At 42.3% G+C, this 16717-nt stretch overlaps 1 protein-coding gene across 2 annotated transcripts in view; it reads left to right on the top strand.

Annotated features, from left to right (window-relative positions):
• Nucleotides 1-16717, top strand: part of FANCD2 (FA complementation group D2) — a 44242-nt gene that overhangs the window by 7418 nt on the left and 20107 nt on the right. For both annotated transcript variants that reach the window (XM_071813066.1, XM_065845343.2), the window contains 13 exons: nucleotides 75-199; nucleotides 2063-2150; nucleotides 3121-3225; nucleotides 4372-4472; nucleotides 4968-5076; nucleotides 5836-5871; nucleotides 6259-6402; nucleotides 7506-7640; nucleotides 9021-9152; nucleotides 11145-11252; nucleotides 13663-13772; nucleotides 14623-14680; nucleotides 15389-15514. In XM_071813066.1, coding sequence (XP_071669167.1) covers nucleotides 75-199; nucleotides 2063-2150; nucleotides 3121-3225; nucleotides 4372-4472; nucleotides 4968-5076; nucleotides 5836-5871; nucleotides 6259-6402; nucleotides 7506-7640; nucleotides 9021-9152; nucleotides 11145-11252; nucleotides 13663-13772; nucleotides 14623-14680; nucleotides 15389-15514 — 1377 coding nt within the window. The remainder of the gene's footprint in view (nucleotides 1-74; nucleotides 200-2062; nucleotides 2151-3120; nucleotides 3226-4371; nucleotides 4473-4967; nucleotides 5077-5835; nucleotides 5872-6258; nucleotides 6403-7505; nucleotides 7641-9020; nucleotides 9153-11144; nucleotides 11253-13662; nucleotides 13773-14622; nucleotides 14681-15388; nucleotides 15515-16717) is intronic.

Here is a 16717-nt window from a genome sequence, read left to right as displayed (position 1 = left end):
GTGACTTTTGAACATTGCCTTTTACTATTTTTCTCCTTCTCTGCTTTAAGTCTCCTTGTTCCTCTTGTCTGCAGGATCTCGTCAAGAAGTTAATGCAGATGGTCAGTGTCTCTCCAGTACCAATCCAGCATGATATTATCACCAGCTTACCTGAGATCCTGGAGGATTCCCAGCAAAGTGAGGTTGCCAGAGAGCTCAGGTACAGATCATTTTGTTGGGTTTTTTTGCTGGTTTTGTTTTTTCCCTTGCACTTAGCAGAAAAGGACATGCTGCATTCCTGCAGGTTGCACCAGGGCTGACTGAAGTAGTAGGACAACAGCCTGTTTCTGTTATTGGTAACATACAGGGACAGCTGGCACTGGCTTACGATGTTTCACTTGAGCTGTTATGCTCTTAGGGCTCCAAATGTACTCTTATCTAAAAAATTATTAAGCTCTTGGCTACCTGGATACAGCAAAAGTAGAGTCCAGTTAAGTACTCATTATTTTTGTTGGCTCAGTCTGTGATCAGCCACTTGGATATTACTATAGACAGCTTTTGATTTGGCTTGAATTCTGCTACAATAACAGTCAACGTTGTTTTTATTGGTTAAAAAAACCCCACAATACATGAAGCAGAACTTTCTGGCTATTTTATACACATTTCTCAAGCTTATTTACTGACCCAAAGAACAGGGGGACATAAACCAAATAACTATCCTCCCAGAGAGCGCTACCTTAAGCTAACCCTTACATCTGTCTTTTTTTATAATGCATTCATTTTAAGCAATTTTGCCAGTAGTCTTAGCCTATGTTGAATTATACACATCACTGTTTCTAATTCTTATCATTACACAGATCACTTACATTTATGCCCGTGCTAATTCTTTTCACACCTGTGGTCACTATTTCAGCTTACACCTGTGAGTGGTGCATCCTATTCCTCTACCCTCTCAAAAAGTAGCTGTAGCTCTGTGTTTCCATTCTCAGTTAACTGTCTCAGCTCCCAGATGAAAAAGTCCCACACAATTACATTTTTTTTTTATCAAACTCCTCAAACTTCTGTTTTCTCTACCTGTATTTTTTCAAAGCTGAGAATTGGTATCAGCAAGGCGTATTTATTTCTATATTCTTAATAGCCTCTGCCCATTTCTGATGTGGGAAAGTGCTCATTGCCTGTTGTAATGAGTTAGGGAGCATAAACAGAATTACAATAGAATTACCATTATGCTGAAAATGACATATTTTTCAACTAACACAATTCAAGTGGAACTTCTTGCTAGAGAAAGCTTGTAGAAACTTAGATGGCAGCCAAGAATGATGAATTTTGGGAAAGGAAAATCCACAAGGCTGTTAAACACAGCTGCAGCCCCTTGGTCAAGAAGGTGCCAAACCACAACTTCCTGGAAGCCAGACCAGTTTATTAAGGAAGCATTTGCAAATACTTTTCTGATTCTTAGTCTGTTTGTTCACTATTGACTAGTATTGGCGAAAGGATGCTGAATTAAACAAGTATCTGGTTGTCACCATTATGCCTTTAATAACATGTTTGTAATTCTTAGAGCAAATTCTGTGACTAAGGGGGGGTCACACAAGACAGATTCAACTCCTGGCTTTGATGACAGTCTCAGTTACGCTTTGCTGATGGCACGTTCACAGGACAGAAGTGTGGCTAGAAGGTATCAGGCCCAAGTGATGTGTGCCGTTAAATCATATGCCAGCAATTTCACTAATTTGTTCTATTTATGGTGAACCCCAGACCTCTCAATTTTCAAGTTCTTGCTTGAGGCTTGTACCAGGTCTTTGTCCATTCTCCCTGTCTTCACAAGATTTGAAAAAGGTAGATTATTCATATCTGTTCCTAATCAGCAGCCACAGAATCGCAGTTCATTGTGGTCAGAGATAAGGGATAATTTAGGGAACAACGTTTTCTATATTGCTGGTGGCATGTTCAGTTGTCCGCCTCAGAGACAGTTCTTTTTTTTGCAGTGACCACAGAAACTACTGGAATCGTACAACTTACTAAAGATCCATTCATGGTTCTATTAAAGCAGATCATTTGTTTTCTCTTTCTTGTGTATCAGCCTCTTACTGAAGCAGGGCAGACGGCTAACAGTTCCGATCCTGGATACCCTGTTTCGTCTGGATCTTGATGCAGACCTTCTGGCTGAGGTGAGAGCTTTTACTGAGCAGCTGAGCAGAACCCAGCCCCTGCTTAGCAACGTGACAGCTAGAAATGTTTGGTCATTCAAAGTATTTTGCTAAATCTGACTCCTATAGGCCTTCAAAAGTCCTGAGCTAGCTGAAACTGGAAAAGAGTCAGAGAAAATAAACCAGATTTGGATACATCCATGAGGGGTTCAGTGAGGAGCAGAGAGAAGTTTTTTGGCTGTTACAGTATGCATTCAGAGATTTCAAGCACATCTCTCTTAGTAAATGCAAAAGGATTTTGTTCTGCTGCAGTGAATGTTTACTGCCCATCTTAAACCTGCTTATTGTCACTATTTCCTTTTCTGAGGTACGGTGACCAGACTAGACAGCTGTATTCTAGGAAAAGCAGACTGGTGAATAAATCATCCCATGGTTGTAGTTCTCTGCAGAATAGTGATAAAGGAGATGTTGTGCCTTGGGTCTTCTGCACGTGCTGGATTGTTGCACTTCTTGCAGTTAGGCTTCTTATGAACAGAATAAAATTGGTTCATTTAGGTTCATTAAGTATGATTTTACGTACTGACCGAAGGCCTGTGCTGTGTAACAGGGTACACCTCCTCCATACTTTTCCCTTTTAAAAGCCAGTTCTTGCCAAGCTCTTCTTGGCAGTGACAGGTGATATGTTAAGGGTCACTGGCTGAAAGTGGCAGCCTAGGAGGTTCAGATTGAACATTTGGAAAAAACAAGTGAGGGTCTGCAGCACCGACATAAATTATCAGAGAGGTGGCAGGGACAGGGGGTTTCCGCCATCCTCGGGTTATCTTCAAGACTCAGTTAGCAAAGCCGAGGCCAGCCTGATCTAGTGTTGACAATATTCCTGCTCTGAGCTGAAGGCTTGGCTGTAAAACCTCCAAAGATTCCTTCTCACTAACACAACCACGTTTCTGCGAACCACAGTCTGACAGCTGATCCGGTATTACGTTCTCCTCAGGTGCGGCAGTCTGCCATGACCATTGTGCCTTCTGTAAAACTCGAAGATTTGCCTGTAGTAGTAAAATTCATCCTCCATAATGTCAAGACAGCAGATGCAGTAGAGGTACAGTATTTTCTCTATGCTAAAGACCAACAAGTTGTCTAATCCAGTGCATGTTTTAACAGAGAGCAGTTGCTTCACACACAGAGATGTTTCCTTTAATGTTTTCAAGTAAAAGTTTTAATATTGCCAAGGATCAAAGCCCATGCAGAAACTCTGTCTGTCCTTTGACATGAATTTGGGTCTGCCTTAAGGCACAGGGACTGAAACCGCCTCCTTTCTGCTGGCTATTGCAGATTTTTCTCATTTGTTCTTAGAATTTCTTTTTGTATAAACATCTTAAAGAACTGAAAGCAGTCAAACTGTCTTGAATTAAACTCTTAGACTGAAAATCTGTGGTTAGGTGGCAAATTTAAGCCTTTGAATTTTATCTAAGAGTTTTGCATTGTACAGACCTTCTAAGGGTTTTAAATTCCAGAAGTATCCAACAGGCCTGAGACTGCAACTTGGTAATTCTCTTCTTCATTCTCCACTGAGTTCTGTTCTAAATCATGTTTTGGAAACAACCCTACAAAGGTGGTTCTCCTGTTGGAGGACTGTTTTCTTTCTAAGATGTAAGCTTCCTCAGTTTTTGAAGTTACTTTATCTAAGGAAACATACTCAGAATATTTTTAAATAGACCAGATATGTTTTGTCAAGCCTGCCTTACTGTACCACTGAACATGCTTTTTTTCATATTTTGAGAAAGCCTCAGCTTAAGCCAGATGTGAATTGTGATCTGCCTAGATCTTTCAGGGAGAGCCCTGTGAAAACAGCATGTGTACAACATGCAGCCCAGTCTGTGCCGATCCACTACAATTTGACAGCAATTGAATGGGTAAATTCACGTGCCCCAGAATTCCTGTGGCCGTCATATATCTTGCTCTGCTGCTAAACAGGATAAAACTAGTTCACAGCAACACAGAGCAGATACAGGTGGGAATTTCATGGAGTAACTCTTAAGAATCCTGTTCTGCTTTCTTCATGCATGTGCCTGACAGTGAAGTGTGGTTGGTTCACTTTCTAACTATTAAAAAAAAAAAGTGAGCTTATAAGACTTTACAAATACATGAAGTTTTGATTTGTCGTTTTAAGTGTGTTCTGTGAGATTGTGTTTTCTTTTCTCAGCCTTTTCTTTCCTCATGTGTTGCTGGGACTTGTGTTTTACAGGTGATTTCTGATCTTCGTAAGAACTTGGATCTGTCTTCATGTGTCCTGCCCCTGCAGATCCTAGGTTCCCAGAAGAAGCTTAAAAGCCAAGTCCAGGGCAGGTACTAGAGCCGATTTACATGATTCTCCAAGGGTAACATGGGACAAGAGAGTGTCTGCTCTCCTTTAGCTGGCCTCTCTGGCACACCTGGTTACATACATGATCCTCATTTATCCCAAGTAAAGGTGCTGACATCTTTATTCCTTCCTGCTTGACGTTAATATTACACATTTGTCAATCCTTGTGGACCTGGCATCCCCTGCTGTGCGTGTTGTCCCTTTTGAGCCATCTGCATCCATGTCTGCATGGGGGTGTGAGGCTCCATTTACAATAATGTTGCTGCTAGTTCATCTGTTTCAAGTTCCCTCCAGTATGTCTTTGGTTGATTCTGCAACCTCTGCTTCCACCCTTTTCTGAAACTCTCTCCTGAAACTCACTCTCCTTGTCAGAGCATTCCCTCTAGAGAAAGGCTGCTTTAAGTAACTGCTGGGCTGCCTTGTTCCTTTTACTACAGTATTTGTAATGACTGAGTCTCCTCCTTTCTGATCATTTACAGTTCTTCCATGAGCCAAGTAACCACCAGCCAAAATTGTGTGAAGCTGCTTTTTGATGTGATCAAGTTAGCCGTGAGATTTCAGAAAGATGTCTCTGAAGCTTGGATTAAGGTAAGATGCTTCAGTCTTTGTTTTACTTATGTAATTGGACTCATAGGTTGAGCCTGAGCCTTCCTTGTACTCAAATGTGATACCAAAAGACAAACGTTAGTCCTTCGTTTTGCTGATACAGGCTTCTTTGTTCCAAATTAGCCGTACTTTTTCAGAAGTCTGCTTTCTTCCTCAGTTACGGATTTCACAGTGCTTGAAGGTGGCCACTGGGCTCCACTGCACAGACCCCAAATCTTGAAATGCAGGATAAACCTGGCTCTGCATGTTTATGAGAGGGTTTTGGGAAAAAGAATCTTAGGGCTTTTTTCTTTCTTCAAGAAAGAAAAAAGTATGAATGTTGAGACTGAGCTGTGTAAAGCCCTAAGGTGATTGAAAATGTCCAGGAAGAAATAGATATTGACTAGTATTGGGCTAAATTTAATTTTAAATTGCATTTCACTGTAAACCATGAGACTGTTTCGTGTTCTCAGCCTTTTGTTTCTCAGTTCCTTTTCAAGCCTCATGTTATTTGAGAATATCCTTCTTCAGGCTGAACTTTTATGCTGGTTATTTTTTTGAAGCGCCTTCTGGATTCTTTTGCTGTTGGCAAGATCCAGTTTTCTGGCTGTGATAGCTGTCCTGTTGTGGAGGAGAGAAATCTGTGAGCAGTGCTTCTTTCAGTGGCTGCCTCTTGGGATTTGGTTTTGGAGTATAGTATCATACTCTGGCATAACATCTTTCTTGTGTGTTTGTTTTGTTTTGTTTTGTTTTTGCTCTTAGGCTATTGAGAACAGCACGTCTGTATCTGACCATAAGGTAATACTTCTGATTTGGCACTTGTCTGTGGGAGTGTCCTCTTCTGCTGGTGTTTTCAAGGGCTTTCTTAATTATTGTAGATGAAGAGATTTTTCTAGTTGGAGCAGAAACTGCCAGTGACATTGTACAGGTGGTTCTTTTGGTATTTGACTTGTTTCTAGTATACCAGCTATCCATTTTCTTTGTAACTCCTAGTTCATCCCTTCTAAATGCCAAGGGACAGAGTTATCCTGCTTTAATTCTGTCCTGTTGGGAAGAGGAGGTTTTTCTACAGTTGTTGCTCTCGTGGCTTTTCGAGCTCTTGACTTTCTTCTCAGTTTTCATTTCAAAGTGTGTTTTTGTCTGGACTGTTTAACTTTTGAGCATGGTGATTATTTCCTCAACAAGGTTCTGGATCTGATAATTTTGCTGCTAATCCACTCCACAAACACCAAGAACAGGAAGCAAACCGAGAAAGTACTGAGGAGCAAAATTCGGCTGGGCTGCATATCGGAACAGCTGATGCAGAATGCCTTCCAAGATCATTCAGTGGTCAGTGCTGATTCTGCTTTGGGATTCCCTCTTTAACCTTTCAAAGACCTTGTCAGATGATGATTTAACCTTGTGCTGCATTATTTATACTATTCCTGTTATGTACACTCCTGTTTTTTATATTTTTGGTCCCAGATCAATCTCCCAAGCAAGGCACGTGTCCTCTGTTGTAACTGGCACATAGGGTTTTTTGGGGGTGACCTTTCCTCGGAATTGGATGGGCTTTTTATTTTGGTGCAAAACCTCTCAGCCTAAGAGATGTGGGCTAACCCAAGATCTCCACTGTGCTTTCCAGACATACTACTGTCTTCCACAATGTTTTTAGAAGTTCATATACATACATACACTGTTTTTCAAGTGTAATGATTTCTAGGTCTAAATATATGTGTATATATATTTGGCATATGTTTGTAATATAATGTAAATTACCATTTACTATGAGAAAACTGAAAAGATCAATGAAAAATTATGAGTGCTGCTTGTCAGAGGTAGAGGGCAGATGAGAAACACTGAAATATAAATTTTAATTAATTGAACTGTAATAATGCCTTAAGTAGGCATGTTTTATTCTGAACATGATTGGGTTTAATTAGTTTTTCATTTAACTCCCTTCCAGAATAAGATCAAGTAAATTAGGCTACTTTACATCTGAATAAAAGCTTGTTGTTCAAAGGAGCTCTATGTGATTAAGCTAACTTGAAAAGTTAACTTAGATTTTTCTGAGTATCTTGATGTAGCACAGTCCTTCTGTTAAAGTGAGGCCAAGAGTGTGTCTGTCCTGGGGCTTTTGATTTGTGGTACGTTGCTGTGACGTGACTTCCCTGGTGTCACCCATAAGGGATATGCTGCTGTGAGCTCTGCAGGTTTGCTTCTTAACCAATCTGTAGATCCTTTCTGTGGAAAAGGTTGGAGAAAATGATCCTGGTGTGTCTTATCGACTCTTGTTACCCATCTGTAAGAGGGGGGCTGTCAGAGAAGGCAGGGAAACGCCTACTAAACTAGACAAAGCTTTCAGGATAAGCTCCAGCACATTCTGTATTTAGAGAACAGTGTGTTGAAAACAAACAGCATTAATCTCCTCTTTCATTATGTCTGTATTTCAGGTTATCAGAGACTTCTTCCCTTCCATCCTAGCGCTTGCTCAGACGTTTCTGCACTCTGCACACCCAGCCATAGTCTCCTTTGGCAGCTGCATGTACAAACAAGCTTTTGCAGCCTTTGACTCTTACTGCCAGCAGGTACAGTGTGATGGACAGCAGCTGTTTTATTAGTGTTTCCACTTTGTTCTAAAATGTATGTCATGATCCTTTAGAAGGTGAGGGTCTCAGGCAGCTGGAAGCCTTGGGAAAAGAGTTCTGTGCTGTAGAATAGGCCAAGCAGAAGATGGGGAACAGTCACAGCAAGACTCTGGTTGCCCGTGACTCAAGCACAGAGACTGCCGGGAGGAGCAGGGAGTGAACAGGCAGGCCTCAGAAGTGACAGAACGAAAAATACTTATGGAGCAGAGGGGACTGTGCGGGGTTTGCTGCAATTCAGAAAGCCAACAATTTGACTGAGGTCATCGGGAATGGCCCCCGCAGTCATGGAGATTTGTTCATAAATCCATATTCCTGTACTTGGTCACTTTGAGCATCCTCTATTTTAAAAAGCCGTCTTTGTAGTTTGTATTGAAACTTTTTTCCCTTTCCATGGATAACATCTGGGATGGAGAAGTTTACACATATTTCCCTCAGAGCTCTGACCAACTTGGACTCCTGCAGATTCTGAAACAACCACATACTAGACTGTCAGCTCTGACTGGGTTCCTATAGACATGCTGACATCAGAAAATTCGGGGATTGAAGACAGCTCTGCACAAGCTTTTGAATGTATTTGCTTTTTTTTGGACACAGTATGTTTATAGTTAAGACTACTTCTAGTGTTGTATCTGTATTACTTATCACAGTGAACTTCACAAATAGACAAACAAAAAATCAACAGTAAAAACCTGGGATATGAAGGCATACGATGTCATCTGCAACAAGCTAGTGAGTCTAGTAATACTTCGAGATGTTAAGAATTTCAAAAGAGGATGGCTGTATTAGCATTTAGTGACATAGAAAAGACCCAGAGCCACAGTGGGTGGGAATAGAGAGATCCCTGTGCAGACGTCAACTGAAGTAAGGCCATGGAAGATTTTTTTGAAACAAAAATGTCAATTTTTGAACTGGTGATAAAGATTATGAAGACACTGGACCTGCTGAAATTAGAGGCAATGTATTGCTGGGTAAGGTGCAGTGTTCTGCATGCCTAAGAAAATAGGGTAGATTTTTATCACGCTGTGTGATGGTGCAGCAAAGAGCAGAAGCTGCAGCAGCGTTGGCAAGCAGACAGGAAAAATTTGGTGTTGAGCTGCTTTATGGAGCTGTGGAATCTTTTAGAATGGAATAAAATTCAGGCTAAAGCAGAAAGAGTATTGTGGACATCAGGAGTTAAAGAGCAAACTGAGAAGGGACTTAGAATAATATGGTTGAGTTCAGGATGATTATCTGTACTTGATCAACATATTCTGTAGGAGCAGAACAGGGCATTTTTCTGTTGACATTTGACTATGGTTTCTCTGGGGGTTTTTTCCTCAGGAGGTTGTGACTGCTTTGGTGACTCACGTGTGCAGCGGCAATGAGACAGAATTGGACATTTCCCTGGACGTGCTCACTGATTTGGTGGTGCTACACACATCCCTTCTGTTGCGCTACGCCATCTTTGTGAAGGTAGGAATACACACTGCATTTCAGGACCCTTACACCACTTTGCCCCAAATCCAGAATAGGTCAGTACTTTTCAGAAATAGAGGCAATGGAACAGCTTGTACCTGTGAGGCTGTCTGTCTTGAGAAACACATCTACTGTGAAGGGTGAGCTGTAAGAGAGGGCTGTATGACTTTTTGACAGGGGAAACCGAGACAAAAAAAGTTACCCTTCGCTGAAAGTGGAGAACATTTACATTGCAGGCGTGGAATGACACCTGTGACAGAAGGAAAAAGGTGTCTTTATTAGCATCAGCTATTTCAACTACTTGGCAAAAACCTGCCCCCTTTGTGGACTGCCTGCTCTACCATATGGAAAGACTGAGTACTTCAGCCAGTGTTTAAATTCTAAACCGAAACTCCTGGCAGGGATGGGTAAAGGCTTATGTCCTAAAATTTAAAAGAAGAAAGTACTCAATGGGGAAACAAAAGGGGTTCCTAACTCCTAAGAGTGACAGGCAGTGTCGGGCCTGCCCAGTTGCTTGTTTCCAAATGTGGCAAAAGTGGAGACTGAGGGAAGAGCAAAACAGCAGGACAAGCATGTAGCAATACTTTTCTTGAACGCTCCCTCATTTGCAGTGATTTGTAGCTTAAGGACATGCTGTATTTAAGAGCCCTGAAGAGTGTGGGTATGTGTATTTCCCCCCACCCTGCTGATTTCTTTGATGCCCACTTGGTGGATTCTGTAGTTTAAGTACACACTGTGGGAAAACTGTGTACTTTTTGCTGTTTAGCTGGTGGATTGTTAAATTTAAATTACCTGCTTAAAATATGCTAAAAAGGCATTAAGATACGCTGTAAGAATTTGCAATGCAGTCTCTCACAATTCGATAGGTATAAAAGGAAGAAACAGGACTCGCTTGCCTCCTGGCAGAGGGAGGATGTGATAAGAACTGTGGGTTCAAAGTAGTCATCGAAAGAGACAACCTAAAACTCCTACTCAAGATTAAATGTGTTGTCAGAAGTGCGATGAGAAGTACTTGCCCACAGCAGTCTGCTGAGACCTGCTGACCTTGCTCCCGATCTTGTTTGCATGTTCTTGTGCTGGCAAATCATTTACAGATGATGGTTTCTATGGGCTGATCTTTGATACATTACCAGAGCTTGTATGTGAAACACGTTAATCAACGCGCTGGTCAGACTTCAGGCGCTGGCAATAGATGGTGTTTGGTGCATCTCGGAGGTGGCTGAGACACCAGCCAGTTACCTGTAGAAAGATCCGTGGGGCTGCAGGTGCCTGGTCCATTTACACTGAGCTGGAGCCTCTCCAGCATGGAAAGAACATGCAGATCTTAGCACAAATAACCTCCCTAAACAGCTATTTTTTTAATCTTAAAGCTGGGTGCATTTTCTCGAGGGATGCAAAAGCGCTTATCTAATCCTGTCAAACTCAACACTTAGTTTCAAATCCTCCTTGAGGTTAGCCAGTAATAGGAGAAAATCACCGCAACAAAACGCCATCTCAGTGCTAGGAAGGCCAGTGTGGCTCTGGGAAACAGTTGGACTATTTCCACTGGAGCACTCTGAGAAGAAATATCCTGAGGATGCCAGCCAGCACAAAAAAAATCCACCCCTGCATTGTTAATGACTTGGATGTTACAGGGCTTGTAATGGAAACATTAACAAAAAGCCATAATGTTCATTTTGTCAAATACTTTGAATGCTGTGACCAAACCTGATTTAGCTGTCACTAATGAGATGGGAGCACTCCTAAAGTGCTATGGTAGCCAGATTGTTCTTCCCATTCAGCCTCTGATAAAACAAACTGCAATAATTGAGGGCAGAGCTGTAGTTCTGCATTTATGTGTATTTAATGCAAATGTTACTTTTTCCTGCCTGTACGTAAAGGTAAAATTAAATGACTTCCCTGCAGTTCACAATTGGTGTATTATTGGGAACATGGAAAGGGATTCTTGACATATAACATCTGAGTTGGTTTGTGGCTTCTCTCTTACAGACCATTTTAGACTCTACACAGAAACTGAATCCGTGCCAGATCCGGAAGCTTTTCTACATCCTCAGCACGCTTGCATTCAGCCAGAGGCAAGCAGGAAGCTATATTCAGGTAAGCAGAGACACAACAGAAAGGAGTTCAGGCTGTACCTTAGTCCTTCCATCATTTGGAAGCATTCAGAAAGCACAGTTCAGCTTCTTCCCTAAGATGTTCACCTTGATTCAGCTGCTTAATGTTTGTACTCCAGAGACAACAAAGACTCTCATGTTGGAAGAACTGAGTAACACAGCATAGAGGACTCAGCTGTGGAGTGTTAGACTTAACACCTTTTATTGCCTCCATTTTAAACATGAGAAGCTATCAAGCTTGGTCCGTCTAAATTCATATTAATTTTATTTTGGATACCTTGTGTGACTCAGTTGCAGCATAACAGTGGTGGTATCAGATACCTTTGTCTCGGTGTCTGACTCCTTAAGCATGGCAGGCATCCGATAAAAAATATCTCAAAGACATTTATTTCACAATGGAGATGTCTGGGTTTAAAATCTTCTCCTTCATGAAGCTCTTCTCCTAGAAATTAGGACTATTTGTCTTTCTTTGAGTCCCTGCATAGTTTCTAGTTGCAGGTATGTTTGCTAGCTTGAGACAATGAAGGAAAACCTGCTCTTCTCTTCCTGTGGCATGGAAAACAACACCTCTGTAGTTGTTTCCTCACACTCACCGTGTTAAGATGGAGCTCTTCACTAGCAAAATTTCCAGTTGTATGGCAGGTTTAGCTCATTTCTAAACTACTTTGCTCAGGAATTTCCACCCCCTCAAGTCTGTCTGTCTTACAAGTGACTTGTGACAATTGCCTTGGCGACACACGAGGTGACTTTGTGGCCCAGAAGTACTAGCCATGCGGAAGAAGTGTTCTGCCTGTCACCCTCAAATAGCAAGAAGAACAGGAGGAGTGTAAGATCTAAAATTTATTCTGAGCTGAGAGTTTGTGATTGTGAGGATCCAGTGTTGGCAGTTTGAGTCTGTCCTCAGCAATGCTAAAGACCCCAGGGGTGGATCACCAAAGAAATTGGACACGAGAATTGTTGGAGGTAGATGAGGCATTTGTCCTGGCATTGCACAGGTTATTCCAGAGGCATCTTGTCTAGTGAAGGGCAAGGAAGGATGGTATAACCATGTACTGTCCTCTGTGAGACCTTTGCTTTTATGAAGCTGCTTCTGAGTTCTCACACATGCTCTGTCGCAGTCTGAGAATGCTTCTCCTCATAGCAGGGATGCTGCTTCTCTGCAGTAGTGGCTGTTTAAGCTAGCAATAGCACTGTTGCTAACTGGCTAAAATACGTGGGTTTTCTGCTTAGTGCATTCATTGTTCCAACCCTGTTTCAAAACAAATTACTTACTCATACCTACTTTTAGATAACAGGAAGCTGAGCTCTCCCTTAGATTTGGTCAGGACCTACTTGGCAGCCCCCTCCCCTGACTGACTGCTTAGCTAAGGTGTCTATCTTTTTTCACCCACCGTTTATCAGTTTAAGGGATCAGGCAGAACATATCCCTTTGTCAGAGACTATTCTGGACCTCTTGGTGGCTTCCCTATTTTACCCTCTGTCAGCCGTTCCATCCTCATCTCTCAGCATGACGACTTCCTTGATTAGCGTTTCTCAGCCAGCAGTGCGGGTGCAGCTTGGATTCCTGCATCTGGTTTGCTGCACACTTCTGTGCTTTGCTTTCTTCAGCAAGTGTTAGACTTCTCATCCAGAAGACTGGTCTCTCAACTTTCCTGAAGCATCACACTTCTATGACTGAGCGTGCTTCAAGCTCTTGGTGTCAGGAGACCTCTCAGTCTATCATTAGCAGTCCAGGCTTTCACAAGTCTTCAAAGCTGCGCCCATTTGGGGAAAGTGCAGCTGATCAGCTGCTTGACACAAGTGTTGAAACAGAGCATGCCACATCGAGACTTGCTCATGGAGCTGCTGCAGAGAAGCCTTTATAATTGTGGGGGACATGTTTGCCCACACCCAGGGGACAAGGGAGGCAGCACAAGGAATGTCTTAATCCCAGGTGTCCGATATGCTGTAACCTACAGCTCTCTTTGGACCTTCACCAAAAACTTCTCTATCCCTCAGCCTTCTGAAGTTGACAGTGTTTCCAAGGGCAGCTCTGCAGCTGTTTGTGTGTGAAGGGCTCAGAGACCATCTGCTACTATTTTTTAAAATATATTCTTCTAATAATTATAAATGAAACCTGGGCCAACTACTTGTTCCGTGTAGCAATTAGAGCAAAGTCAAAGTGAGTCACTTTTAATGCTGTTTGCAGCCTTACCTAGAGTTGTAACCGGTAGTATCATAATAAAGGAAATTGCAGAATGTTGATTTCTTTTGCAAAGCTGTAATCGCAGTAAATCCCAGTAAACCCTGCCCCTGCAGCCTTTGGAGATGACATTAAGGGAAGACACCAACAGAACTCTGAGTGATGCACACAAGTTCCCCTGTGGTGACATGGTCTGTATCATTCTTTTTAGGATGATATGCACATGGTGATCAGGAAATGGCTCTCCAGCACAGTTCCCAACCACAAACAAATGGGCATTATTGGTGCTGTAACCATGATAGGCAGTGTGGCATTAAAAAGGTGAGAAAGAATGCGGCAAATATGAGTTTAACGTGCTTTCGGTTCAGACCAAACCAGGAGTGGGACAAAGAAAGGAGGGCATTGCCTTCTAGCTGATTAACATCTTGGTCAAATCCAGGAATTAAAACTTTTCTGCAGACTGCAGTGTTTGGTGTCACAAACTGTTCAGTGCTGCTCACCTGCTGCTAATCTCAAAGGCATCCTGAATTTCCTGTTAGTGCCTATTCATGGATGCCTTGAGTAGCACCAGTGCTTGGAAAAAAAACACTTGAACACTGCGTTGGACTGACTGCAGACCAGCTTTTGATACTAAGGATGAAAACCTAGTGTGCTCCATATTTGAATACAGGGAAATCCAAAAGGGAGGCAAGGAGAAAGATTGTTACTGTTGTGCAGGGCATTGTCATGACAATTTCTGATGTACTGTGTAAATAATTTATGAACAACATTCATAAACCAGGCAAACTCCTGACAAGAGCTGTGACAAAGACTAAAGCAACCTGGAAAATGAGAGTTTGACTGATGTTGGGAAGCATTATGTAGCTTGCTGATTTTACACTTCTTAATAAAATGCTTTTGCTGTTTATTACATGAAGACAAAAGCTCATCTTAGCTCCAGGCCCTGAGTGAACTGTGTTATGGGCAAGACCAGAGGGCTTTAGGTTTCAACAGGTTAGAAAAAGCATATCCTTGAAGAATACATTGAGTCTTGTCCCAAACAGCAGCAGGTCCAAAAAGCATCTTTTTCATGCATAATCCTCCAATTCATGGAGAGAGAACTTTGTGTGAGACGGGTTTTGCCATCACTTAAGTGTTATGCAACAAAAGCAAGGATATTGATTGCTTTCAGAAATGAAGGAGATGGTTCCTTGGAGAGACCAGAGCTGAACAGTGAGCGTGATGGGCAGGTGAGTACCAGGAATGGGGCAGCGGGGGAGAGAGGGAGGATGTGGTTGGCAAGGAGGTATGACTGAAAACACAGTCCTAGGTGAACCAGTACATGTAGCTTTGCTGGGTCTTGGATTTTCATGCATTGACTGCAGAGCCAAGAATCTATTAAAAATTGTTTTGGAGAAATCAAAGGTTTATACTAAGTTAGCACCCATTGGTCTTGCCTACGGCCAGTCCAGGACAAGTGGTACTGCCGCCATCTAGTGAACGTCTTCTATCCAGACAGTATTTCAAATACAAAAGATAGAAAAGGTCAGTGTGCTTCAGTGAGCCACAGGCATCCTTCACCTTCCTCTCGGCTTGGCAGTGGTGTCTTTCAGACCATCTAGAGAAAGTACTTCTGCTGTACAGGGTTGGCCTAGTCTTGTCCGTTTTCCTTAATTCCTGTTGAAGAACCTTCTTCTAGGCTGGGACTATGTAAATGTGGTCCTGGGCAGACTCTTTTGTGTTATTTCGTAGTGAAACAGGGCCAGGACCTTAAAAGACACATATTCCATCATAAAACTGGGTCTTTGCAAGGATGGTCACCATGGGCTATTACTGTAGAGATAAAACTTTGGATATGCCTCAAAGTAATTCAGTGTAAAAGTGGAGGCACTCAAGGTAGCAGCTTTGGTTGGATTAATTTACCTCATTCATTTCTGCAGAGTGTTCTCTCCTTTCAGCTTTCAACCTTGCTGGATCTCGTGGGCTTCTGCTGTGAGCAAACACCAGAGGTCTTGGCTCTGTACTATGATGAACTTGCCAGTTTGATTGAGAAGCAGAAGGGGAATTTGGACTTGCAGCTCCTGGTATGTTACAGAATAGTTTATACTTAATCATTTAAATGAATTCTTGAGAAACATGATGTTTTTCAGGCATTGGCAGGACATATAATCAATTTGAGGATTTCACTCCAGTCTGAGAACTCTATTTTTTTTTTGTTCTAGGCATGCTTACAGTTCCTTCAAGAGACTGATCAGATACAAATCCTCTCTCAACTCTCAGCTTTTTTTGATTGTGGCAGATTCCTCACTGTGCTGTAGCAGCTTCCTTTATGTGAACTTTTACATGACAGCAGGGAAGCCTTTTAATATAAATGGAATGACATTTCAGAGCCTGCTTTTAAGATTCATGGATAAAAGTAGAATCTGAAAGAACTTTAACCTTACTATTGAAATTGACTTCTGACCAGACTATTACAGCTATCTGATGCCTAAAGGCTTGGAAGAGCCACAGTCATTTCTGGCAATAAGTACACAAATGGTATTTATGTTAGCAGCAAGAGGTTTGTGAAGGCCACTGGACAGCTCTTTCTTCTTGCTAGGGACCATTCTTGCATGTGTGCTGTGCCCTCCAGGAGGGCAGAAGGCCATCTTGGGGCCTCAGAGAGCACTGGGGGCTGCCGTGGAGTTGATCACTCATTGTAACACCAGTGCTGTTTGCACCCGCTGGTATGCAAAGGAGGAACTGCCTCTTGGAACAAGGGAAAGTCACCAGCGATCTGTAAAATGCTGGCAGTCACTCTAAATGCTCTGTGCATGGGGTTAGAAATGCCAGTCTCCTGAGCTTCAGCTGGGTGCCTTGAGGAGGAAAAGTGAAGGAAGGAGGGTCTCTCCTTTTTCCTTCCAAGACTGAAATGTAAAAGCAAGCCAAGGTTCTTCTCATGATTTTTGTGCAGATTTTTTGGGGTCTTTTCGTTATCTGTTTGTCCAGTCTCTGTCACATCTATTACTTTACATCTCATTTAATTGTTTCTAATAGTGTAACCATGTGAAATAAAACTTTGCCAGCACTTTATAGCCATTTCATTCTGATGATTGGCTCTTAGGAACTTCCCCTGGCTGCTTTCCTCTTGCAGCCATTTGCAGCACTGCAGAACTTGTAGACAAGCCCAGGTCCAACGAGCAGGGAAGAAATTGGTTGTGCATACGGTGCATACATAGGAAAGTTACCCGGGTTTGTCTCTAAAGGCAGGCCCTGGCTCCCCTTGCAGGCAGTGGGCTTCATTGCTG

The sequence above is a fragment of the Patagioenas fasciata genome, chromosome 10 (genome assembly GCF_037038585.1).
Source record: "Patagioenas fasciata isolate bPatFas1 chromosome 10, bPatFas1.hap1, whole genome shotgun sequence".
Lineage (NCBI taxonomy): Eukaryota > Metazoa > Chordata > Aves > Columbiformes > Columbidae > Patagioenas > Patagioenas fasciata.
The sequence above is the reverse complement of the archived record's forward strand: the minus strand, read 5'-3'. Positions and strand labels throughout refer to the sequence as shown.